The sequence below is a fragment of the Octopus sinensis genome, linkage group LG22 (genome assembly GCF_006345805.1).
Source record: "Octopus sinensis linkage group LG22, ASM634580v1, whole genome shotgun sequence".
NCBI lineage: Eukaryota > Metazoa > Mollusca > Cephalopoda > Octopoda > Octopodidae > Octopus > Octopus sinensis.
This window is the reverse complement of record NC_043018.1, coordinates 22,948,203-22,974,272: the sequence shown is the minus strand read 5'-3', so window position 1 is coordinate 22,974,272 and position 26,070 is coordinate 22,948,203. Positions and strand designations below refer to the sequence as shown.

Genomic DNA, 26,070 nt, shown 5'->3' with positions numbered 1-26,070 from the left:
CACAGCGCTGGCTCTAAATTGCATGGAATATCTGTAGAGATAACTTAACAGAATATTCAGTGATTTGCTAATCCTCTGGTCCCATAGAAAGCCAAACAGGGAGGAGTTTACTGTAGATTAGTGCTTTTTCATGTATGCAATGCTGGCCGTTCTATTTAAGCCAAAGATAAGCATACCCATTCAAAGAAGCAATTTATTTTTAATATAAATGTTTCATTTTTGCTGATTTTTATTGTTTTTCTTTCTTTTTCTTTTTGCATGAGAGACAGTTGCTAAGAAGGTCCACACAGCCAACACGTGCATCAGTGTAACCAGTCTGTTGGGCCAGATAACACTTTACGACCATATGAAAGCTTATATATGTAAAAACATCGACTTAAACTATTGTAAAATAATAAACCGTCGCCAAACTCAAGAAACTTAATCCTTTAATATTTTTAAAACATCTAGAATAAGATTGTAAAAAAAATTTTTTCAAGTAAATTAAATTTTATATATATACATATATACATACATACATATATATATATATATGAATAAATTAATGGAGTTTAACGCAAGTGTAATCAAATATTTTTACTTTCGACACACACACACACACACATATATATATATATATATATATATATATATATATATATATATATATATATAATTAAATTATATATCAGTGTCTTCTCTGAATAAGACACAGATAAGACCAACCTTTTTCGGGGGGAAGGGGGTAAGATTTCCAGAGTCGGAGGGGTATGGTCTAAGACAGGGGTGAGGGAAGATATAGTCACTTGATTATACAAGTACATAAAAAACTAGAATACTAATGTATGTCAACAATTTATGAAGTGCATGGAGGGACATAGGAGAGGGAAAAATTAAAATAATTAAACAAAATTTAATTTAAATAAACTACTCAAAAAAAGAGGAAAAGACAACAGGCACTCATTAGCACCTCATCCCTAATGACTTTTCCTTAATCATTATATATATAATATATATATATATATATATATATATATATAATATTTAGATATGTATCCTAAATTAAAAACCATGTGTTAATGACTTGTAATTAACGCAGGAAAATGAGTTAGATTTATATTTTTTTTATAAAAAATGTCATTGAAGAACAAAATATAAAGTGTATCACCCATCACCAACTAAAAAAAAAATCCTTTTAAATGAATGTTTTTTTTTATTGTTGTTGTTGTAAATGATAATGAGATAATGAAATAAAGTGAAGGAAAACAGAGAAACACACACACAAACAAAAATGAAGATTTGCTTCCTCATCAACATCATTAACTGCCCAACATGGATGGTTTTGTGTTGTGTCTGTGCTGCTGTGAAATGGCGCATGTCTTGTTCTTCACTTCTTGCAGGGATCAGATAACCACTCTAAGACGTCAGGTGCAAAATACGTAATCAACATCACAGCACCTGTAAATAGAAAGAAATTGACAGAGCAGGTGTAAAGAAGGATAAACAAGCAGGGAAAACTGAAATGGCAACAAATGTAAAGAATAACTGAAGTAGTAAACATCAAAAGCACAGTTTGAACTTTGGGCCTCACGGAGGCAGTGACAAGTGCGGGAGACCACCGAGATCTTTGGTAATATACCTATTTCTTTACTACCCACAACGGGCTAAACACAGAGGGGACAAACAAGGACAGACAAACGGATTAAGTTGATTACATCGACCCCAGTGCGTCACTGGTACTTAATTTATCGACCCTGAAAGCCCCCTTTGCTTGCAAAGACATGTTGGGGCAAGCAAAATCGAAATCGAATTGAACCAGCCAGGATCCCTGGTCTGGTGGTACGTAAAAAGCACTATCCGACTCGTGGCCGATGCCAGCGCCGACTCGACTGGCTTCCGTGCTGGTGGCACATAAAATACACCAATCCGACCGTGGCTGTTGCCAGCCTCGCCTGGCACCTGTGCAGGTGGCACGTAAAAAGCACCCACAGCACTCACGGAGGGTTGGCGTTAGGAAGGGCATCCAGCTGTAGAAACATTGCCAGATAAGACTGGAGCCTGGTGCAGCCTTCTGGCTTCCCAGATCCCCGGTCGAACCGTCCAACCCATGCTAGCTTGGAGAACGGACGTTAAACGATGATGATGATGATGATAGGATGAAAGGCAAAGTTGACCTCGGTGGAATTTGAACTCAGAACGCCGCGGCGGACGAAATACCACAAAGCATTTCGCCCGGCGTGCTAACATTTCTGCCAGCTCGCCGCCTTAAATATACCATGCTTGAGAAGACCTATCAAGCCAAGTAAGACCATAGTTATGGCCAGTGTGGGTGTTTCGTAACTGGAACCTGTGCTGGTGACATATAAAAAGCACCCATTACGCTCTTGGAGTGGTTGGCATTAGGAAGGGCATCCAGCCGTAGAAACCATGCCAAATCAGACTGAAGCCTGGTGCAGCCTCCCAGCTTACCAGTTTTCAGTCAAACCATCCAACCCATGCCAGCAAGGAAAATGGACGTAAGATGATGATGATTATGATGATGATGATGTATATCTCGATGTGGTTGAACAACTAATACCAACCAGCTGGGATTTACAGTACTTTTGATTGCTGAAGGCCTTGCTCTCTCTCTCAGTTACAATAAGTGTACCCAGTCAATTCAATCAATGGAACCTGCTTGCGAAATTAACACACAAGTGGCTGAGTACACCACAGACGCATATACCCATAATGTAGTTCTCACAGAGATATACTGTAACATGGCTGCCCCTTTTGAATTCCAGGTAAAACTTATTTTTGCCAGCTGAGTGGACTTGGAGCAATGTGAAATAAAGTGTCTTGCTCAAGGACAAAATGTGCTGCCAAGAGTCAAACTCATAGCCTTATGATTGTGGATTAAGCCTGACCCCTAAGCCATGCATGTGCCTTCATCAAATACAAAACGAGGCTTGTGAGACATTGGTTTGAGTGATTGTGCTGAATCCCCATCTCACCCTTGTACACCAATTTGTCACAAAGTTACCCATTTACAGCCAAGTGGACAGAAGCAACATGAAAAGAAGAACAACCAGCCATACAAAATCTACCTCAATAAATTCCGTCTGACCCATGCAAGTATGGAAAAGTGAACGTTAAAACGACGATGATGATTAAAACAGAAGCGATTGGCTGTTGGTAGACTATGTCAGTTAAGAGAACACTGACAAAAATATCTGCAAACATCGAGTTATGCCCCTTGACTTAGAAGTGCCAACGCCAGCAGAGGTCAGCTTTGCATTTCTTTCTTCACTCCAAATTCGGCCCAGCGCAATGACACCTTGATTAAGTAACTTCTGCTCGTTCTCTCTCTCTTTTATATATTTATATATATATAATATATATATATATATACATATCTTTGGTGTTCGTTTGCTTCAGCTTTATTTCAGCCAGAGTTCTTTCAGCCAAAAAGGAAAGCAAATGAGGAAAAGACAACAGGCACTCATTAGCACCTCATCCCTAATGACTTTTCCTTAATTATTTTGTATATATATATATATATATATATAATATATATATATATAAATAAAATAATATTTAGATATGTATCCTAAATTAAAAACCATGTGTTAATGACTTGTAATTAACGAAGGAAAATGAGTTAGATTTATATTTTTTTTTATAAAAAATGTCATTGAATTAAAAACTGATGAGCTCACAAAAGTGTGACGAAAGAACTCTGGCCGAAATAGAATTAATATGAAATAAAGCTCAAGCAAGTGAACAAATATATATGTGTGAGTTTTCATTGGCCAAACTAGCAACATGACCATCCCCAAATACAACAATATATATATATATATTCTTTTGCTTGTTTCAGCCATTTAACTCTGATCGCGCTGGAACCACCTTGAAGGGTTTTAAGTCGAATAAATCGACCCTAGGACTTACATCTTAAACCTAGTACTTATTTTATCAGCCTCTTTTGCTGAGCTACTAAGTTACAAGGACATAAAGACACCCAGAGTAATAGCTACAGCATCATTATAACTAGTGGTGGTAGTGGTGGTGGTGGTAGCAATAGTAGTAGTAAAGTTTGGCAATGTACGGAAGGATTGGATAGCTTGGCAATAGAACATTTTTCCACAAGTCTTGAAACCATCTCGTCATAGTCATGAAGTCCATTTCAATGTTTGCATATGTGTGTGTGTGTGTGTGCATGGATGTCCAAAACCAATTATGATTCTATAAAGATAGAAGCCACAGAAATAAGATAAAAAAAAAAAAAACTTACCTGCACGTCGCATCCCAGTTAATGTCTCCAAGACAACTTGCTTCAGATTAAAGACTCCTGCCTTAGCGGCATAATGCAGCATAGAATATTCTCCAGACACTTGATAAACAGCTAACGGATGTGATGGATACTATAAACAACACCAACAACAACAATATAGCGATTTAATAATAAGATGGAGGGAGGAGACAAAAGATTAAAAAATAGAAATATATAAAGAAAAAAAAACAAACAAAAAATGTTTTCATGTTTTCATAGGCGCAGGAGTGGCTGTGTGGTAAGTAGCTTGTCTACCAATCACATAGTTCCGGGTTCAGTCCCACTGCGTGGCATCTTGGGCAAGTGTCTTCTACTATAGCCTCGGGCCGACCAAAGACTTGTGAGTGGATTTGGTAGACGGAAACTGAAAGAAGCCCGTCGCATATATGTATATATATATATATGCGTGTGTATGTGTTTGTCCCCTAGCATTGCTTAACAACCGATGCTGGTGTGTTTATGTCCCCGTTACTTAGCGGTTCGGCAAAAGAGACCGATAGAATAAGTACTGGGCTTACAAAAGAATAAGTCCTGGGTTCGAGTTGCTCGATTAAAGGCGGTGCTCCAGCATGTCCGCAGTCTAATGACTGAAACAAGTAAAAGAGTAAAAGAGTAAAAGAGAGTATATCAGCAGAAGAAAATGCCAAAGTCCGATTTTCAGTTAGGGAGCAACCCCTCAAACCTTTTACAGTGGGAATTTGCTTAAAGTCCCACTTGTTTACTTAACCATTTAGGTTTCTTTCTCGAATATAATGCTTTTTTATTCACATCGTTTTGAATTAATTCTGCATCGTCTTGCAGCTTCAAGATTTCAATGATGATGATGCCGGACGAGATGGTGAAGATGCCGACGACCGCTCAGTTCAAAGTCTCCCTTGACCACAAGTGGCCTGACCTCTTTACATGAACACCACCCTGTACATAACTCCATGTCCTCCTACATGGCCTTGCTTTTTTGCTTTTTGAGCCAAAAAATTAACTAACTAACTAATGTTCACTTTCCATGCTGGCATGGGTTGGATGGTTTGACTGAAAACTGGTAAGCCAGGGAGCTGCACCAGGTTCCAATCTGACTTGGCATGGTTTCTACAGCTGGACGCCCTTCCTAATGCCAACCACTCCAAGAGTGTAGTGTGCCACTTTTTATGTGCCACTAGCATGGACGCTCATACATTATCTCATAGCTTCAAGATATTGATGATGTGACTTGTTTATTTTTAGAATGACATTGAAGGGTAGGTGTGAGAGACCAGATCTGGCTGGTTTGAACAGAAAAAAAGGGACAATATTTTGGTTGGATATGGCTGGTATAAATGCTGAAGGGTCAACCATCTGTTTTCCATTCTGGCACGGGTCGGACGGTTTGACTGAAAACTGGTTATCTGGTGAGCCGCACCAGGTTCCAATCTGATTTGGCAAGGTTCTACAGCTGGATGCTCTTCCTGATGCCAACCACTCCAAAAGTGTAAATGTGATTGTATATTTTTAGAATGACATTGTAGGGGAAGTGTGAGAGGCCGGATCTGGTCAGTTTTAGCATAAAACACATAGAATATTAGGGCCAGTTTAAATGGTTTAAATGCTAAACGGTTATTAAGCTGGTCAGAGAAAACTTGTATCAAAGAGAGAGAGAGAGAGAGATGGATAGACAGACAGATAAGATGCACAAACAGACCGGAAGAGAAAGAACTCACCTTTGACCGAATTTGTTGTACTACGTCTAAATATGGCAAACCAGGTTTCACCATAATCATATCAGCACCTTCTTCAATATCACGCTCCTAGACAAACAGACAGATAAAGATTTTAAGAATTACCCACAGAACAAACACATATAGGTATAGAGGTGTAATTGTGGCTATATGGTTAAAGCAACTGCTTCCCAAGCACATGATTTTGAGTTCATTCCCACAGCACGGCACCCTAAGCAAGTGTCTTCTACTAGAGCTCTGGGTTGACCAAAGCCTTGTGAATCGCTTTCGTAGACAATATAATTATTATGTGAAATGCATTGTGAAATGCATTGTGACCAGCGATGTGTAGCAACATCTGATAGCCTGGTCGGTCGCGGTGATATATATATATATAGATATATCACGTGATCACGTGACCGACCAGACCATCAGATGTTGTTACACATCGCTGGTCACAATGCATTCGCATTGTTTTAACCTTCGAATGACGCCACCCTGCTGGCTAAGCGAGCAGGCCAATAGAAGAAAGAGTGAGAGAAAGAGTGGTGAAAGAGTACAGCAAGGATCACCACCCCCTGCCGAAGCCTCGTGGAGCTTTAAGGTGTTTCCGCTCAATAAACACTCACAACGCCCGGTATGGGAATCGAAACCGCGATCCTACGACCGCGAGTCCGCTGCCCTAACCACTGGGCCATTGCGCCCCACAAACACATAAAGCGTGTGTTGCTAGTTTGTGGGTCAGTTTTGTCATAGGGGTAAGAGAATATATTTTCAATGCACCTAAGTGTAAAAGCACACCTGAAAGTAAGTCACATTCAAAGGAGACAACTCACATCAGGTCCCTTCTCTGAATGACAGACATTGATATTTTGTCATTGTTGTTGACATTTCAATGCTGCGTACGGAACAAGGCCTGCTGCAAGCTATATCACCGACTATGATTATGAAAACCATTGGGGAGAGAGAGATGTAAACAAAGATATACACACACATCGACAGAGAGAAATATAAGACAGACTTATATTCAAGCACATGAGCAGAAAAAGAGATAGAGAGAGAGAATGATAGAAAGAGAGGTAAATGAAAAGGAGACAAAGGAAGAGAGAGAGAGAGAGAGACACAAAGCAGAAAAAGAGATAGAGAGAGAGAGAGAGAATGATAGAAAGAGAGGTAAATGAAAAGGAGACAAAGAGAGAGAGAGAGAGACACAAACACACACATACTCATATATACTTATGCATAGGAGTAACAAAAGAGAAAATTGGATACAGAAAGAAGTAGAGAGACATAGAGACACATACAGAAGAAGTAGAGAAAGAGAAAGACTAGAGAGAGGAAGACAAAGAAGTAGAGAGAAAGACACAGTCAAAACACAAGAGTTGGGAAAGAGAATATTGAAAAGAGAAAGATAGAAACGAGTAGAGAGAGAGAGAGAGAGAGAGGAGAGGGGAGGGAGGGAGGATGAAAGAACAAGACAGAGAGAGAGACAAACATGAAAGAGTATATTTCTTTACTATCCACAAGGGGCTAAACACAGAGAGGACAAACAAGGACAGAAAAAGGGATTAAGTCGATTACATCGACCCAGTGTGAAAACTGGTACTTTATTTATCGACCCCAAGAGGATGAAAGGCAAAGTTGACCTCGGCGGAATTTGAACTCAGAACGTAACGGCAGACGAAATACAGAGAGGACAAACAAGGACAGAAAAAGGGATTAAGTCGATTACATCGACCCCAGTGCGAAAACTGGTACTTTATTTATCGACCCCAAGAGGATGAAAGGCAAAGTCGACCTTGGCGGAATTTGAACTCAGAACATAACGACAGACGAAATACCACTAAGCATTTCGCCCGGCGTTCCTAACGTTTTTGCCAGCTCGCCATGAAAGAGTAGTGTAGAGAGACTATACTTACAACAGCTCTGTCAGCAAGTCCGAGGGCACCAGGGGGTAACTGGTAGCTTTGTCGGTCACCAAAAGACGGAGCAGACCGGGCAGCATCTCTGTAATGAAAAGAAACAACAATGACGATGGTAGTTTTTGACAAGAAGGACATCGCTGGAGATGTGGGAGATGGTTGGGGGTTGGTGGGTGGGAGGAGGCATGGATTTATGAATTTTGGTAACGGGGTTTCCAGAGTCAATCTCTGATGAAGAGAGTGACTAGTTAGTGACTAACTGGATGTAAAGGAACTGGTCCATAAAGTGAGTGTTTTTTAATTCTCAGCTTCCTCACTGATGCTTATATTCTACAACAATATGTATTTAGCAAAGTTAACCCCCACACACTCACAATATACACATATATATATATATGAAAGAATGGAGCTGAACGACGAATTAACAAAATTCCTTTATTTTCGACATATGTTTCGAAGGCTGCATATTCCTAATTGCGAAGGAATAAGGAGTACATTATGCCACTTTCTCATCAGGAAAAGCAAGGAACTTATGTCAACATCAAAATGCACAAAAAACTTTCAGATGATTGCTCACACGGAGCCCATAGCAGTAATACAAATTTCCACATGAAAGCACGTAAGATATGCCCTAGGCACGTAACTTCAACCGTGTTTTTTGCTGATGTGAATTTGCTACCCAGGTATCGGTTAATTCGACATTCAACTACTCAAATATATATATATATATATATATATATATATATATATATAATCATTGTTTAACGTCCGTTTTCCATGCTAGCATGGGTTGGACAGTTCGACTGAGGTCATATATATATATATTCATAAATGAGGGTGAAAAATTTGATATTAATTTAATAATACCATCAATTTAACACCAAGTGGCTTAGCACATAAAAAACCAGGGAATACAATCCAAATTTATACATAAATATAAGAGAGCGACCACTATGTGGTCTACTCTAGTGCTAAAAATAGATCCGCTATGGAATAGCCACTAAAATTGTCTCCGAGTAGAAATACCACAACATTTTAGTGGCTATTTTAGTGACAATTTTAGTGGCTATTCCATAGCGGATCTATTTTTAGCACTAGAGTAGACCACATAGTGGTCGCTCTCTTATATTTATATATATATATATACATACACAACACACAAACCTAACAGGTGCAGATGTGGGTATGTGGTAAGGAGTTTGCTTCTCGACCACATGGTTCTGGGTTCAGTACCACTGCCAAGCACCTTGAGCAAGTGTCTTCTGCTACAGCTCCAGACGGAAACTGAAAGAAGCCCAGTGTGTGGGTGTCTACGTTATATATATATATAAAAAATCCAAAATGGAAAGGTGTACCAAGATTCCAACATGGGAGCTTGAACAATTGTTTTGAATTAATCATGCATTATTTCATAATTTTGAGATTTTGATGTCATTGTTTATTTTTAGAATTACACTGTAGGGTAGGTGTGAGAGGCCAGATCTGGCCAGTTTGAACATAAAAAGGGGTAGAAAAGATTTGGGCCATATATGGCTCGTTTAAATAAGTCTTACTTACCTAAAAGGGCCATAGAAACCAGAAGCGAACTTGGCACTATAACTCATGATGGACACTTTGCTACCGTAACCATTTTCTATTAAACTCCGTTTAATGGCTCCAACCCTCCCATCCATCATGTCAGATGGTGCGACAATGTGACAGCCTGCAGAATATTAAATATTACAAAACAGTGAAATAGATTTTGAAGACAAAACAAAAACGGATTTTTCATCGATTCCTTACATGAAACAATCAAAGATTATCATAGTATTTCTAGCATTCTATAGATGCTGCAGACATGGTTGGGTACTTAAGAGGTCTGCTTCCTAACCAAATGGTTTTAGAGTCAGCCACATAGGGTATTATCTTGTGCAAGTGTCTTTGACTATAGCCCAGGGCCAGCCAAAGCATTGTGAGTGGATTTGCTACATAGAAACTGAAAGAAATTTGTTATATATATATGTGTGTGTGTGTAATTTTATATTTGTGTATACACCTTGTAGTATGCTGTTTAAAGCCTCTTCACAGTATTCGGCTACCTTATGTCAACAATAGTACTGAGGTATATGCCATTAGGTTTACTTTAGAAATTCCTTCATGTCCGTAGAGTTTATAAACAATATGGAAGAAAATGAAATTCACAAGACGTGATATATATTATCATTGTCACATAATGCATGTGTGTTGAAAAGCAAAACATAGTTAAAAGCTAGGAGAAGGTCATACTTGGATTGTCCTGCAGATGAATGAAAATGACATATAGTCTGCCGTTATTTCAGCTCATTGGCACCGTATTCTTGTTTTGCCCTCAAGACAAACTCAAACTGTTCACCTCAAGTGTATATAGGTGGCGTATAAATCTATCTACTGAGATGCAACAATGCTGCACACGTAAAACATAATTTGTGTTTGTGTGCATGTATGGATGGAAGCACTCCGTCGGTTACAACGACGAGGGTTCCGGTTGATCTGATCAACGGAACAGCCTGCTCGTGAAATTAACGTGCAAGTGGCTGAGCACTCCACAGATACGTGTACCCTTAACGTAGTTCTCGGGGATATTCAGCATGACACAGAGAGTGACAAGGCTGGCCCTTTGAAACACAGGTACAACAGAAACAGGAAGTAAGAGTGAGAGAAAGTTGTGGTGAAAGAGTACAGCAGGGATCACCACCATCCCTGCCGGAGCTTCGTGGAGCTTTAGGCGTTTTCGCTCAATAAACACTCACAACGCCCGGTCTGGGAATCGAAACCGCGATCCTACGACCGCGAGTCCGCTGCCCTAACCACTGGGCCATTGCGCCTCCACGTGTGTGCATGTATATGTATTTATGTGTGTGCATGTATATATGTATATTATGTGTGTGTGTGTGTGTCATATGTGTATATATATGTGTATGTGTGTATATATATAAATGCATGTATATGTATATATATATATATATATATATGTTTATATGCATGTAAGTATATGTTTGAGTCTTCCTTGTTTTGGCATCATGTGATTGTTGGAAATGAATGCCATTGATATTTGTTTTTAATATTCTGCAAAACACATGCCTGGCCACTGGGAAATATCACCTTGTTTGGAAAACAGGAAAGGGTTGGCCACAGAAAGGGCAGGCATCCAGTTGTTGAAAATCTGCCTCAATAAACTCTCTCCAGCTGATACTAAGCATGGAAAAACGCATGTTAACAGCGATAATAAAATAGCGATAATGACGTCAACAGCGATTATAAAATAACGATAATGATGTCAAAAGGTTGGATAGGAAAGAGGTGAACAGTCTTCACTAAAGGTGTAATGAGAGTACGTGTTGAATGAAGGGCGCATATGAGTGACCAAGTGGGTGGTGGGTGTAAGAAGAATCTTAACCCTTTCGTTACTGTATTTATTTTGAGATGCTCTGTGTTTCTTTTAATTACTTTAACCCTTTAGTGTTCAGATTACTCTGTTAAATGTAATACTTTTTCACTCAAATTGTTTTGAATTAATCAAGCATTATCTTATAGCTTTGGGGTTTCGATGATGTGATTGCTTATCTTTAGAATGTCAATGTAGGTTAGGTGTGAGAGGCTAGATATGGCTAGTTCAAATATAAAACATGTAGAATATCTGGACCAGATATGGCCGGTTTAAACACTAAAGGGTTAAATATAACAAAGAATTTAGTAAAATAACTTAGTTATCATTCAGCTAGTGTTAGGAACATAAATTGCGACTAAAGTTTGGTGGAAGATTTTAATTCGAAACTTATGAAAACCAGACATTTGTACTCAGGGCCCGAGCCGGTTTCAGCCGGGTTGGTAACGAAAGTGTTAACAAGGTAAAGGAAGGGTTAAGACATTACCTGCTTTAGCGTATGTAACAGCAATCTCCGATAATCGTTTAATAGATTCAGCATTATTGATAGAACCATCTTTGTTGAGGACCCCTGGGGAGAAGAAAAAAAAAAAAAAAAAACACTGATGAAGACATAGAATGAAACAGTTCTTCATAATATTTGATGCTAAACAAAACATTTTCAACCAAAGAGAACATGTATGTGTTTGTGTGTATGTATGTATATGTGTGTATTACTCTTTTACTTGTTCCAGTCATTTGACTGCGGCCATGCTGGAGCACCACCTTTAGTCGAGCAAATCGACCCCGGGACTTATTCTTTGTAAGCTCAGTACTTATTCTATCGGTCTGTCCTTTTGCCGAACCGCTAAGTGACGGGGACGTAAACACACCAGCATCGGTTGTCAAGCAATGGTGGGGGGGACAAACACAGACACACAAACATATACACACACATAGATATATATATACATATATGCGACAGGCTTCTTTCAGTTTCCGTCTACCAAATCCACTCACAAGGCATTGGTCGGCCCGAGGCTATAGCAGAAGACACTTGCCCAAGATGCCATGCAGCGGGACTGAACCCGGAACCATGTGGTTGGTAAGCAAGCAACTTACCACACAGCCACTCCTGCATGTATGTATATATATATATATGTGTATGTGTATATATATATATGACATAGTGAGTTTGATTCCCAGACTGAGCTGTGTGGCGTTCTTGAGCAAGACACTTTATTTCACGTTGCTCCAGTTCTCTCAGCTGTAGAAATAAGTTGTAATGTCACTGGTGCCAAGCAGTACAGGCCTTTGCCTTTCCCTAGGATAACATTAGTGGTATGGGGAAGCAAGTTTGGTATGCATGGGTGACTGCTGTTTTCCCACAAACAACTGTGCCCAGAGTTGTGCCTCAGAAGGTTCTAGGTACCATCCCAAGGGGGTCTTTACCCATATATATCATCATCATCATTTAGCGTCCGTTTTCCATGCTAGCATGGGTTGGACGGTTCAACTGGGGTCTGTGAAGCCGGAAGGCTTCATCAGGCCCAGTCAGATCTGGCAGTGTTTCTACGGCTGGATACCCTTCCTAATGCCAACCACTCCGTGAGTGTAGTGGGTGCTTTTTACGTGCCAGACGAGTCTGACAAACGGCCATGATCGGATGGTGCTTTTTACGTGCCACCTGCACAGGTGCCAGACAGAGCTGGCAAACGGCCACGAACGGATGGTGCTTTTACGTGCCACCGGAACGGGGGCCAGGCGAGGCTGGCAACGGACCGGGGGCCAGGCGAGGCTGACACATATAATCATTTACATGTGTTTCAGTCACAGGACTGCAGCTACACAGGGACACTGTCTTAAAGGGTCTTTGTTGAACACATCAACCTCAGTAATTATTTTTTCAAAGGCTTGTAATTATTCTATTGGTCTCATTTTGCCAAGCTGCTAAGTTAGAATATTTGGGCTGGATATGACTGGTTTAAAGATAAAATCTAACCCTAACCTTGTTTTAAGCTCAAACTGGCCTAATCTGGCCTCTCATACCTACCCTACAATGTCAATCTAAAAATAAACAATCAAAATCACATCATTGAAATCTCAAAGCTACAAGATAACACACATAGACAGAGGTGTGGCTGTGTGCGAAGTTTGCCTCCAACCACTGCATAGCATCTTGGGCAAGTGGTTTCTCCTGTAGCGTCATGCTGACCAAAACCTTTGGTAGATACAAATGGTGTGGAAGCCCGGATCAGTTTCTACACAGTCTGCATCTACCAAATTCATTCACATATGACACGTAAAAGACACCCAGCACATTCTGTAAAGTGGTCAGCATTAGGAAGGGCAGCCGGCCATAGAAACCATGCCAAATGGGACTGGAGCAGCTCCCCACCAGCTTGCTAGCATGGACAATGGACATTAAATGATGATGATGATACATATGTGTTTATGTTTATATTTCTCTCTCACTTGACAACTGGAGGCACATGGCTTAGTGGTTAGGGTGTTGGACTCACGATCGTAAGATAGTGGTTTCAGTTCCTGGACTGGGCAACACGTGTTCTGGAGCAAAACACTTTATTTTACATTGCTCCAGTCCACTCTGCTGGCAAAAATGAGCAGTCCTGCAGCAGACTGGCGTCCTGTCCAGGTGCGAATATACACGCCATGAAACTGGACCTTATGAGTCGGCATAACTCGAGAAGAACTGGTGTTGGTTTGTTTATGTCCCCATAACAACAATTTGGCAAAAGAACCTGATAGAATAAGTCTCGTGGTTGATTTGTTTAATTAAACCCTTCAAAGTGGTAGGTACCCAGCTTGGCACCCAATCCAATGACCGAAACAAAATCTGAAGTGGGTGGGGTTAGGAAGGGCATCCAACTATGGAAACCCTGCTAAAAGAGACACCAGAGCTTGGTGCAGCCCTCCGGCTTGTCATTTCATGTGAAGCCATCAAACCTATGCCAACATGATAAAAAGGATGAGAAATGGTGATGAAGGAAAAAAATTAGTAGTTGAGGGACAGTTTAAAAATTATGACAAACTTTGGGTGGTACCCCGGATACATCTCAGGTACCTGATCTTTGGGTTGACTAATGACAGATGAGACTCACCACAATGACCATGACAGGTGTAGGCACAAAGACAGACATCACAGATAAGCAGCAGACGTGGGAACCATCTCCGTAGATGTTCTAGAGCAATAATTACTGGTGTGTTTGGTGATGTGGCACTCTTTCCGATGTTATCCTAGTGAAAAAGAAGAGATAAAATGAAAGTTGGTTTCTTTTTTCTGTCTTTTTTTTTTTTGATATACAAAAGCAATGAGGAAAGAGAGAAAGTGGATGTTTTGATGTTCATGGCTGTGTGGTAAGAAATCTGCTTCCCAACCATATGGTTCTGGGTTTCATCCCACAGCATGGCATCTAGGGCAAGTGTCTTCTGCTATAGACTCAAGCCAGCTAATGACTGGTGAATGAATTTGGTAGATGGAAACTGAAAGAAGCCCATCATGTGTGTGTGTGTGTGTGTTACTGTCACAATGCCTTGACATCACATGATATTTGTTATCGAATGTCTCCATCGTGCAAGCAGTGTTCTTCACTCCCAATATTCTATGAAACACATCTGGTTATGAGGAAAAGTTACCTTGCTTGGAAACAGGTGAAGGTTAGCAATAGGGAGAGCATCCAGCAGAAGAAAATCTGCCTCAACAAAATTCTGTCTGACACAAACAAGCACCCAGTACACTCTGTGGAATGGTTGGCATTAAGAAGGGCATCCAGACGTAGAAACCATGCCAAAACAGACAACCGTTCAGACCTACTGCATGGCACCTTGATCGAGTGTTTCTACTGCAGCCCCAGGTCAGCCAAAGCTCTGTACAGATTTGGTAGACAGAAACTGAAAGAAGCCCACTGCACATGCGCACATATGTTTTTGTGTGCATGTGTGTGTTACTATCTCCTTGCTTTGACATCATGCGATATCTGGTTTAGAAAAATATTACCTTGCTCGGAAGTAGGTGAAGTTGGTGACGGGAAGGACATCCCAGCTGTAGAAAACACCTGAACTAAATTCCATCTGACCCATGCACACATGGAGGTTAGAGTGTGATAAGAGTTTTTCTGTCACACTCTAACCTTTCATTATCTGACACAAGATCATCTCTTCCAATGCCCCCACACCCTCAAAAGATCTTTGTCTTGCAAGTTACTTGGTGACCCTGTCAGTGCAGGTGCCACTTAAAGAGCACCCAGTCCACACTGTAATGTGGTTGGCATTTTGAAGGACATCCAGCTGTAAAAACCATGCCAAAACTGACCTTGCCTGTGCTGGTGCCATGTAAAAAGCACTCGGCCCACTCTATGGAGTGGTTGGTGTTAGGAAGGGCACCCCAGATGTAAAAACAGACACAGTAGCTTAATGTAGTCTTCTACTTGGCTGTCCAACCCCTGCCAGCATGGAAGGCAGACAAACGATGATGGTGATGATGATATACACACAAACACACACATATAAGTTACTTGTTAAAGGCAGTTTCTCTTGTGTTTAAATGTACACTATTTTATATTGAGAATACGTTGTCTATTGACTTTTTATATATGCTAGGCCACTGGTAGTGAAATTTCTAAAAAGGCTCGCTTCCCTATATATTTTACATATATGATTTTAGCATTTTCAGAAGATTAGTTAGGCATCTTTTCATATAATGATGAGATATGTGTTATTTGGTCTCTAAATTATATGTTAATGTTATGGTGCAGTCACTGATGAGAATTTCACCTAGCAAATTATTTTATTCGTTAAATAAAATTTGAAACCTAGGTATGACTGTAAAAAAATAAGGTAAAAGTTTCTATTTTCCATTCCCTTTGAAATTGCTCTTAAATGTGGTTTTGGTCATTTTGACTGCTTCTTCTAGCGTGTAAAGCTGCCTGTTAAAGGTTGCTTCTCTTGTGTTCAAATATATATATATATGACAAGAAAAATGCGCGCTCGCGAAAGTGGGGGAGAGGCCTCTGAAAATTCACATCGTCAGTCCATGGCCTTTAAACTATACTGTTTGACCCGGGCCGGAAAAAGTAGTGTAATTGGTGTATAACTACTTGTTCTAAAAGATTATCAAGAACATACACACATCATCATCATCATCGTTTAACGTCCGCTTTCCATGCTAGCATGGGTTGGAAAATTTTGACTGAAGGCTGGCGAACCAGGTGGTTGCACCAGTCTCCAATCTTGATTTGGCAGAGTTTCTACAGCTAATATATATATATATATTATATATATTAGTTATAAGAATTCTTTAAACACTGTTTGTGTTTACTATTATGTGCATGTGTGTGTGACCTTGACATCGAGTGACAGTTGTAAAACAACTGTTACTCTCGTACGAGCAGGAGCCTTAATTCCCAATATTCTTTGGCAACAGGAAAAGCATTTATCCACAGAAAAGCTGCCCCAACGCACTCTATCTCATACATATGATGATGGCGATGACGATGATGATGGAACAAAACTGACCCCTTACCTTAGGTAAATTGCTTGGTACTCCGAATATTAATACAGCCTGAAGACCTTTATCAACGAGAGGCTGTAGAACGGCTTTTAGTCTTTTAACACCATATCGGCACTGGTTTGGCATGCTTGGAATTGGATCCTCTGTATCTTCTCCATCTCTGCAGTTAACAAGAACAGCAACAACAAACATTACAAGAAGAAAAACATTTGTGGCCATCAGGCACAGGTCAACAGGTTATGATCATGGCTCAGATAGATGCATTTAATTTATGGGTGTTTGTTGGGGGTCCAATGTTACTCAAATGCTCAGATACCCACCAGAATGCAAGAGGACTAAATAGTTCAACTAATGACTTTTTAGATGAAATAAAACTTGCCACCATTATATACTAAGAAGATATTTTAACTATTTTCTGGTTTTTGTGTGTGTCTAGTGGTCTCATTTTCATAAGATGTGCTCAGCAGTCCCTGCCATGTAAATGCAAATCCCAGTGCTTTATGGGTTAAAATAAGAAGGATCTCATATGCAGCAGATGCACAAGAATAGTGAACAGCAAGACCCGGCCCCATGAAAGTAATTATATTTTTACAAATGCCCAGAAGGCTCACTGGAGGTAGTTGAGAGGTTTCTGTAAATGAGGTGACCTAATTAGCAACGGTGGTGGTGGTGGTGATGGTGGTGAAGGCTGGGAGGGAGTTTGCTCTGCTAGTAACAAAGAGGGTCTTCTTTCTGTGTGAAGAGGCAAATTGTCCGATTGCTTATGTAACAAAATACAAAAATTGCAAGGTGGCAAAAAGAAAAAAAAAAAAAGTAAAAAGCAGGAGTGGCTGTGTGGTAAGTAGCTTGCTAACCAACCACATGGTTCCAGGTTCAGTCCCACTGCGTGGCATCTTGGGCAAGTGTCTTCTGCTATAGCCCCGGACTGACCAATGCCTGTGAGTGGATTTGGTAGACGGAAACTGAAAGAAGCCTGTCGTATATATGTATATGTATATATATGTGTGTGTGCGTGTTTGTGTGTCTGTGGTTGTCCCCCTAGCATTGCTTGACAACCGATGCTGGTATGTTTACGTCCCCGTCACTTAGCGGTTCGGCAAAAGAGACCGATAGAATAAGTACTGGGCTTACAAAGAATAAATCCCGGGGTCAATTTGCTCGACTAAAGGCGGTGCTCCAGCATGGCCATAGTCAAATGACTGAAACAAGTAAAAGAGTAAAGAGTAAAGAAAGCAGATTAAAGGCACAGACGAGGCTAAGAGAGTAAAGAAGTTTGCTCTTCAACTACATGGTTTTGGGTTCATTCCCACTGTTTGGCACTGTGGTCAAGATTAAAACAATAGCCTCAAGCCAACCTTTGCCTTGGAAGTGGTTTTGGTAGATGGAGACAGAAAAGTAGCCATTGTGTGTGTGTGTGTATTACTCTTTAGCAAGAATAGTATACACAGTGAATTATAAATTTCTATTCTACCAAATGCATTAAAAAATCCTTCAACAATGTAAAATTATTTTCATCATAATGTACTACTGTTCTATATATATATATATATATTTTTTAGAGATGAGGAATTTTTTACATTATTTACATTGGACGAATATGTGTCCTCATCTTATTTGTTGTTACCAAAATGTTTCGGCTGATTTACATCCCAGCCTTCATCAGGTTCCCTGGGGTAATTTTGAACCCAACTCTGGGTTCTCATTTATAGTGCAGATATGAATAGAATATGGGAACTGGTATTAAGGAAGGATACAAAAATTTTAGGCTTATAAGCCCAAAAATTCACTCTATAATTGTCCATTGGCATATAGTGTAATGGCTAAGAGCGCAGGCTACTAACCCCAAGATTCTGAGTTCAATAATAATAACATCAGCAAAAAATACATTAGGAATGAGAAATCAGGGTTGGATGAAGGCTGGAGAGTAAATTAGCCGAAATGTGGTAACAACAAACAAGATGAGGACACATATCTGTCCAATGTAAATAATGTAATGTACTACATATATCATCATCATCGTTTAGCGTCTGCTTTCCATGCTAGCATGGGTTGGACGGTTCAACTGGGGTCTGGGAAGCCAGAAGGCTGCACCAGGCCCAGTCTGATCTGGCAGTGTTTCTACGGCTGGATGCCCTTCCTAACGCCAACCACTCCATGAGTGTAGTGGGTGCTTTTTACGTGCCAGACGAGTCTGGCAAACGGCCATGATCGGATGGTGCTTTTTATGTGCCACCGGCACGGGGGCCAGGCGAGGCTGGCAACGGCCACGAACGGATGGTGCTTTTTACGTGCCTATACAGGGTTGGCCAAAAGTCACCTGACAGTAAATCAAAACCATTCAAATTCCAAGATTAAAACAAAAACTTATTTTATGAGACTTCTTCACTAATAAATATACAAATGTTGAAAAGACAAAAAAAACGGTGATTTTACTCGCAGCATTCAAATTGGAATGAATAAATAAAATTGAATATTAAGTATTTATGGAATTTTTGGCTTACTGTTGGGTGACTTTTGGCCAACCCTCTGTGTGTGTGTGTGTGTGTGTGTGTGTGTGTGTGTGTGTGTATGTGTGTGTGTGTGCATATCTATTTGAATATATCTATGTATATCTATATTTATATATGTGTGTGTATAAGAGTTATACACTGAGGGAAAGCCACCAAGTGGTTTTCCATCATGCTAGAAATAAGAGTTAAATTCCAAACCACAAAAAAACTATTCTTATTTTGAAAATATTTATATATATATATATATATAAATAATTGGGATAATCCAAGTGGCCTAACTATCTTCTTCTGGACAAATAGCCCCAAAGAATTGTGTGTGTGTGTGCATACTCTTTTACTTGTTTCAGTCATTTGACTGTAGCCATGCTGGAGCACCGCCTTTAGTCAAGCAACTCGACCCCGGGACTTATTCTTTGTAAGCCCAGTACTTATTCTAATCGGTCTCTTTTGCCGAACCGCTAATGACGGGGACGTAAACACACCAGCATCGTTGTCAAGCAATGCTAGGGGGACAAACACAGACGCAAACACACACACATATATATACATATATATGACAGGCTTCTTTTCAGTTTCCGTCTACCAAATCCACTCACAAGGCATTGGTCGGTCCCGGGGCTATAGCAGAAGACACTTGCCCAAGATGCCACGCAGTGGGACTGAACCCGAACCATGTGGTTGTTTAGCAAGCTACTTACCACACAGCCACTCCTGCTCCATATATATATATATATATATATATATATATATATATATATATATATATATATATATATATATAGTATATATATATAATAATAATCGTGACAATCCAAGTGGCCTATCTTCCTCTGGACAAATAGCCCCAAGGAATTGTGTGTGTGTGTGTGTGCATGCGTAAAAGAACTATGTAAATCTGAAGAATAACAGAGTATGAATGTATATGTGCATACGTGTGCATGCGTGTGTACACACAGCTGTGTGTACACATGTGTTAATGCATGTGGGTGTATTTTTGACAAAGCAGAAAAAACAAATAGGGTAACAAAAGGGAGAAAAACAGCCACATAAAAGCCCCCCCCCCAACCCCTTCCACTCCCCTTTACTATATAATCTCTCTCTTGATCTCCTCGAATAGAACAATAACCACCACAACCACTGCCATTACGCGAGCCTCAAGTGGAATGTAGTTAAGCGCAAGGGTCAGTCACTCCTTATCACAAACAGAGAAGTAATAGTCTTCTTAATAATGAGGTGAGTGAAGAGGTCCGACTATTTTTAGAATAATTTATCTGCCAACCTAGCTCAGCATCCACTCTCTCATTGTGTGTGTGTGTGTATATATATATATATATATATATATAATCTTCCTTGCTGTAACCTCTTCTCTCTGGGTCAATTAAATTGGAGAGGGAGGGGCAGAGGAAGGAGAGTAGAGGCTATCTTAATCTCTAACCTAATATACTAAGTTCACTGTGATCTAAATATGGGCATAGAGAGGAGCACAGAGAGAGAGGGGATGAGAGAGGGGCAGAGAGAGGGAAAGGAGAAGGGAGTGAGATTTCTAAGGAAGGTGCAGACTTGGTTACAGCCACGGTTTCAGGTTCAGTCCTACTTTGCAGTACATTGGGGGAAAGAGCTTTCTGCTGTAGCCCCACCGCTCTCAAAAATTAAGTAAAATACAGTAAAAATAATCCAGCATCCTTGTCCGGTACCGGATTGATCCCAAAATCTAATCAGTTTGTGCCAGTCACGAGGCCAATCATCTCTGAAAGTTTCATCCGAATCCATCCAGCGGTTCTTGAGATATCTTGTCCATGGACAAACAAACATGACTGAAAATAATACCTCCACCTTCGCTAATGCAGAGGTAATAATAATAATATTAATCGTTTCTACTATCAGCACAAGGCCTGAAATTTTGGGGGAAGGTGTGTGGGGGGGCTAGTTGATTACATTGACCCCACTGTATAACTGGTACTTATTTGATGGAAGAAATGCTGGTAAGTGTTTTTCCCAGAGTGCTAACAACTCTGCAAGTTCATCGCCTTAATAATAATCTTTTCTACTCTTGGCACCAGGCCTGAAATTTTTTGGAGGGTGGTGGGGAGGGAGAGGGCCAGTCGATTCAATCAACCCCTAGTATGCAATTGGTACTTAATTTATCAACTCTGAAAGGATGAAAGGCAAAGTCAACCTCAGCGGAATTTGAACTCAGAACGTAAAGACAGACAAAATACCTATTTCTTTACTACCCACAAGGGGCTAAACACAGAAGAGACAAACAATGACAGACAAACAGATTAAGTAGATTATATCAACCCCAGTGCGTAACTGGTACTTAATTTATCGACCCCGAAAGGATGAAAAGCAAAGTCGACCTCGGCAGAATTTGAACTCAGAACGTAAAGACAGACAAAATACCTATTTCTTTACTACCCTCAAGGGACCAAACACAGAGGGGACAAACAAGGACAGACATATGTATTAAGTCGATTACATCGACCCCAGTGCGTAACTGGTACTTAATTTATCGACCCCGAAAGGATGAAAAGCAAAGTCGACCTCGGCAGAATTTGAACTCAGAACGTAATGGCAGACAAAATACCGTTAAGCATTTTACAAGGTGTGCTAATGTTTCTGCCAGCTCACCACCTTATAACCTTAATAATGATAATAATGATAATAATGATAATAATAATAATAATAATTATTATAATAATAAATTCACACATATTTCCAAGCAAAACACATGACCACCCATACTGATGCAAAAAAAATGGAAACAAAAAAATAATAGCTATAAACTGTGGAATTCCTTACAACATGGCCTGAAGCTATTGGAAGAAGCAAGACAATTAAATGGCGAGAAAAAAAAAAAGTTGTGATAATTATTATTTAACCCCGAAACAAAAGCCTTGTGTTTGGTATAGAAAGATGAAAGAGACAATTTCTATAAGAGGGTGTACTCTATTGCGGTCTGGTTGGCATTAAGAGACACGGCAAGATGAGAGAGAGAGAGACTTGTCTCAATTACAACAGAGATTTTTGACATTATTAATAAACTTACTCCAAAGTATGTAACATTACACCCTTAGATATGCTTCGTGCTGTAATTACAGATTTTTTTTTTTATTTTACGACACCTCCGCCACCCCCATTTCTGGCATATGTGTGTCAACATGTTTTTAGAAAGCTACTGTATGACGTTTTCATAAGACACAGACAACCTTTGCAGCTAATAAACAAGTCATTAGTACATTAGGCCATAATATATAATCATTACCATTATTATTATTATTATTGTTATTATTATTATGAAGACGGCAAACTGGCAGAATCATTAGCATGCGGGGAGGTGGGGTGGGGGGGGCAATGTAATCGACCACTACTGTGGTACCGGAGTTGATGTGGGACTAAGCAGTATTGTAAGAAGTTTGCTCCCCAACCACTTGGTTTCAGGTTCAAACCTACTTTGTGTACTTTGGCCAAAAGTACTTCCACTGTAGCCTCAGGCCAACTACTGCCTTGAGAGTGGATTCAGTAGATGGAAACTGAAAGAAGCTATATATATATATATATATATAAACATATATTTATACATATGTGTATATATATATATATATATATATATAGGCGCAGGAGTGGCTGTGTGGTAAGTAGCTTGTTTACCAACCACATGGTTCCGGGTTCAGTCCCACTGCGTGGCACCTTGGGCAAGTGTCTTCAACTATAGCCTCGGGCCAACCAAAGCCTTGTGAGTGGATTTGGTAGACGGAAACTGAAAGAAGCCCGTCGTATATATGTATATATATATACGAGTGTGTGTGTGTGTGTCTGTGTTTGTCCCCCTAGCATTGCTTGACAACCGATGCTGGTGTGTTTATGTCCCCGTTACTTAGCGGTTCGGCAAAAGAGACCGATAGAATAAGTCCCGGATCGAGTTGCTCGATTAAAAGTGGTGCTCCAGCATGGCTGCAGTCAAATGACTGAAAAGAGTAAAAGAGTATATATATATATATATATATATATATATATATATATATATATATATATATATATATATATATGTTTGTGTTTTTAAACTTGTGTTTGTCCACCATCACCATTTGATAACCAGTGTTGATGTGTTTATATCTCTGTGACTTAGCAGTTTGGCAAAAGAGATCAACAGACTAAGTATAGCAGGATTTAAAGAAAAAATAGACACATAAGCAGTAGGGGTCAACTTGTTCATTTAAGCCTTTCAGGGCAGTGGCCACAGCATGGCTGCAATCCAATGACTGAGTACACATATATATACATTTAAATATACATACATGTACATAGAATTACATGCATATATATTACATGTGCAGAGAGAGAGAGAGATGGGGAAGGAGGGAGAGAGAGCAGGAGATGATTATGGGTGATAGTGTTGATCTGATCAAATGAAGGCTGACCCAGGCTCAAATTGCTACAATAAATACTAATAAAACTAATACTGCTACAGTAGAAGACTCTTGTTGAAAGTATCAAAGTGGGTCTGAAAACTGAACCTGAAACCATCTGGTTTAAGCAGCAAACGTTTCAACCACACAGATACACCTGCACCTGTTTTGAGCCCTTAAAGGGTAACAGTCCGACCAAAGAGATGACATATCAATTACATGCACGGTGGCCTTCATTACTGTCCTCACAACAGAGTGACCAACAGGCCAGGCCTCCTCACATGAATAATGATCCTCATTAATTACACTCATTAATTGGCTGACCCATCCTTCCTCAAATTACAAGGAACTTCAGTCCAGTTTGCTGGTCACTTTTCAGTTCCACGAGATAATTGGTCAGTCAGTGTAGCAGGATAGGTTACACATTAGACCAGTGGTATTGGAACATTTTTTGCCGGTGGACCAATGTAATTTCTATTTTACTCTACGGGAGCAACATAACCATTCAACATTATTTACATTTGACAGATATTTATCCTCATCTTGATTGTTGTTAACACAACGTTTCGGCTGATATGCCCTCCAGCCTTCATCAGGTGTCTTGGGGAAATTTCGAACCTGGGTTCTCATTCCTAAGGTATTTTTTTATATTATCATTATTATTATTATTATTTGGAATCGAACTCGCAATCTTGGGGTTAGTAGAACTGTACTATAACCATTCAATGTCTAAGGATGGGCGAAATGCACTAAGCATTTTGTCTGGCGTGCTACCGATTCTGCCAGCTCGATGCCTTAATAATAATAATAATAATTTCTTTATTGACCACAAAGGGCTTACTTTAAGAAAAAAATGGCAATCTTTCGTCTGTAGTAGACCTTTCCGTCGATTTTCGTAAAAAACTTTTATTTTTTTACATATGGGCTTGCGGGAACTTTTGAAGTAATGAGAGTGAAAGAGACTAAGAGAAAGCGATTGTATGACGAGGGAAGTTCTTTTGAAGTTACCGTCCAGGGGAAGCATTGATGTACATGTGTGTGTGTATGTGTGTGTGTGTGTGTGTGTTTGATGGGGTGTGGGAGACAGACAGTATGTTGTGTAAGTGAAGTGCTTCTGTTAGTGCGTGTCAAAGAAAGAGATAACTGAAATTTTTTACTCGGTGTATGTGTATATGTATGTATATTACTTCAAAAGTTCCCGCAAGCCCATATGTAAAAAAAAAAAAAAATTTACGGAAATCGACTAGAGACGAAAGATCGCCAAAAAAATTATTATTATTATTATAAAGATGGTAAGCTGACAGAATTCTTAGCATACCGGACAGAATGCTCAATGACATTTCTTCCGGCTTTATGTTCTGAGTTCAAGTCCCACCAAGGTCAACTCTGCCTTTCATCGCCAATGAGTCGATAAGTCAAAGTACTTGTCAAGCACTGGGTGAATGTAATATCGATTACCCTATCGCAGTAAAGTGGCTGGCCTTGTGCTAAAAATTTGAAAGAATTATTATTATCGACGATTACACATTAAAATTTTGTTTTTTACGTTAAAACTGTTTACACGCAAAACCCACAACACATACGCACATTCTATGTTTTGTCCTGTACCGTCCATAATGATTTTTTCTGGCTGTAAACCCTTTTGTGATCGATACAGAAATCATTATTATTACAGTGGGCTACAAATGGTTTCACTCATTTGTAGCCCACTGTCCTGAAACACGCACACTCACAAAAGCGAATCCTCTGCCTGGTCGCTCGATCAAACAGAAATATGGAAATTACATCCTGCTGTGTAGAGAGAGGACAAAACCAAAACAAAAAAAAAGGAGTGGTCGTAACTGGAACGAATTTGATCAGAGAGGGCCTGAGTAGAAAGAAAGAAAGGGTGTGTGGCTACGCAACAATAACAATATCAAATGACGATTTCCTCTAAGTGAATACAAGGTCAACTGTGAGGAAATAAAATGACCGATGAATTATGAGAAGGACGACTTGGACGAGCTTTCAGCTCATTTCCAGCCGATCGAAGCTAAAAGACAACTGCCTTCCTACTTCAATTAATTAATATTCCTAACATGTTTATAGCATTATAAGATACTTTAATTAGAGTTTTCGGTGTGTTAATTACCGCTGGTCGTTAAATTTTAAAATAATCGGGAAAATATCGTCCCACGATGTGACACCTTGGGCATGTGTCTTCTACTATAACCCCGAGCCGACTGATGCCTTGAGGGTGGATTTGGTAGGCGGAAACTCTGTGTGTGTGTGTGTGTGTGTGTGTTTGTGATTGTTCACCCAACCACCGCTTGACAACCGATATTTCTTTACGTCT

At 39.8% G+C, this 26,070-nt stretch overlaps 1 protein-coding gene across 1 annotated transcript in view; it reads right to left on the bottom strand.

Annotated features, from left to right (window-relative positions):
• Window positions 1-722: 722 nt before the first annotated feature.
• The window catches only part of LOC115223223 (delta-aminolevulinic acid dehydratase), a 41,387-nt gene continuing 16,039 nt past the window's right edge, over window positions 723-26,070 (bottom strand). The window contains exons 2-9 of the mRNA XM_029793704.2: window positions 16,829-16,976; window positions 14,409-14,544; window positions 11,795-11,878; window positions 9,462-9,606; window positions 7,902-7,989; window positions 5,986-6,072; window positions 4,253-4,382; window positions 723-1,437 (exon numbers count right to left, since the gene is read on the bottom strand). Of these exons, the coding sequence (XP_029649564.1) occupies window positions 1,367-1,437; window positions 4,253-4,382; window positions 5,986-6,072; window positions 7,902-7,989; window positions 9,462-9,606; window positions 11,795-11,878; window positions 14,409-14,544; window positions 16,829-16,976 (889 nt within the window). The 3' untranslated portion in view covers window positions 723-1,366. The remainder of the gene's footprint in view (window positions 1,438-4,252; window positions 4,383-5,985; window positions 6,073-7,901; window positions 7,990-9,461; window positions 9,607-11,794; window positions 11,879-14,408; window positions 14,545-16,828; window positions 16,977-26,070) is intronic.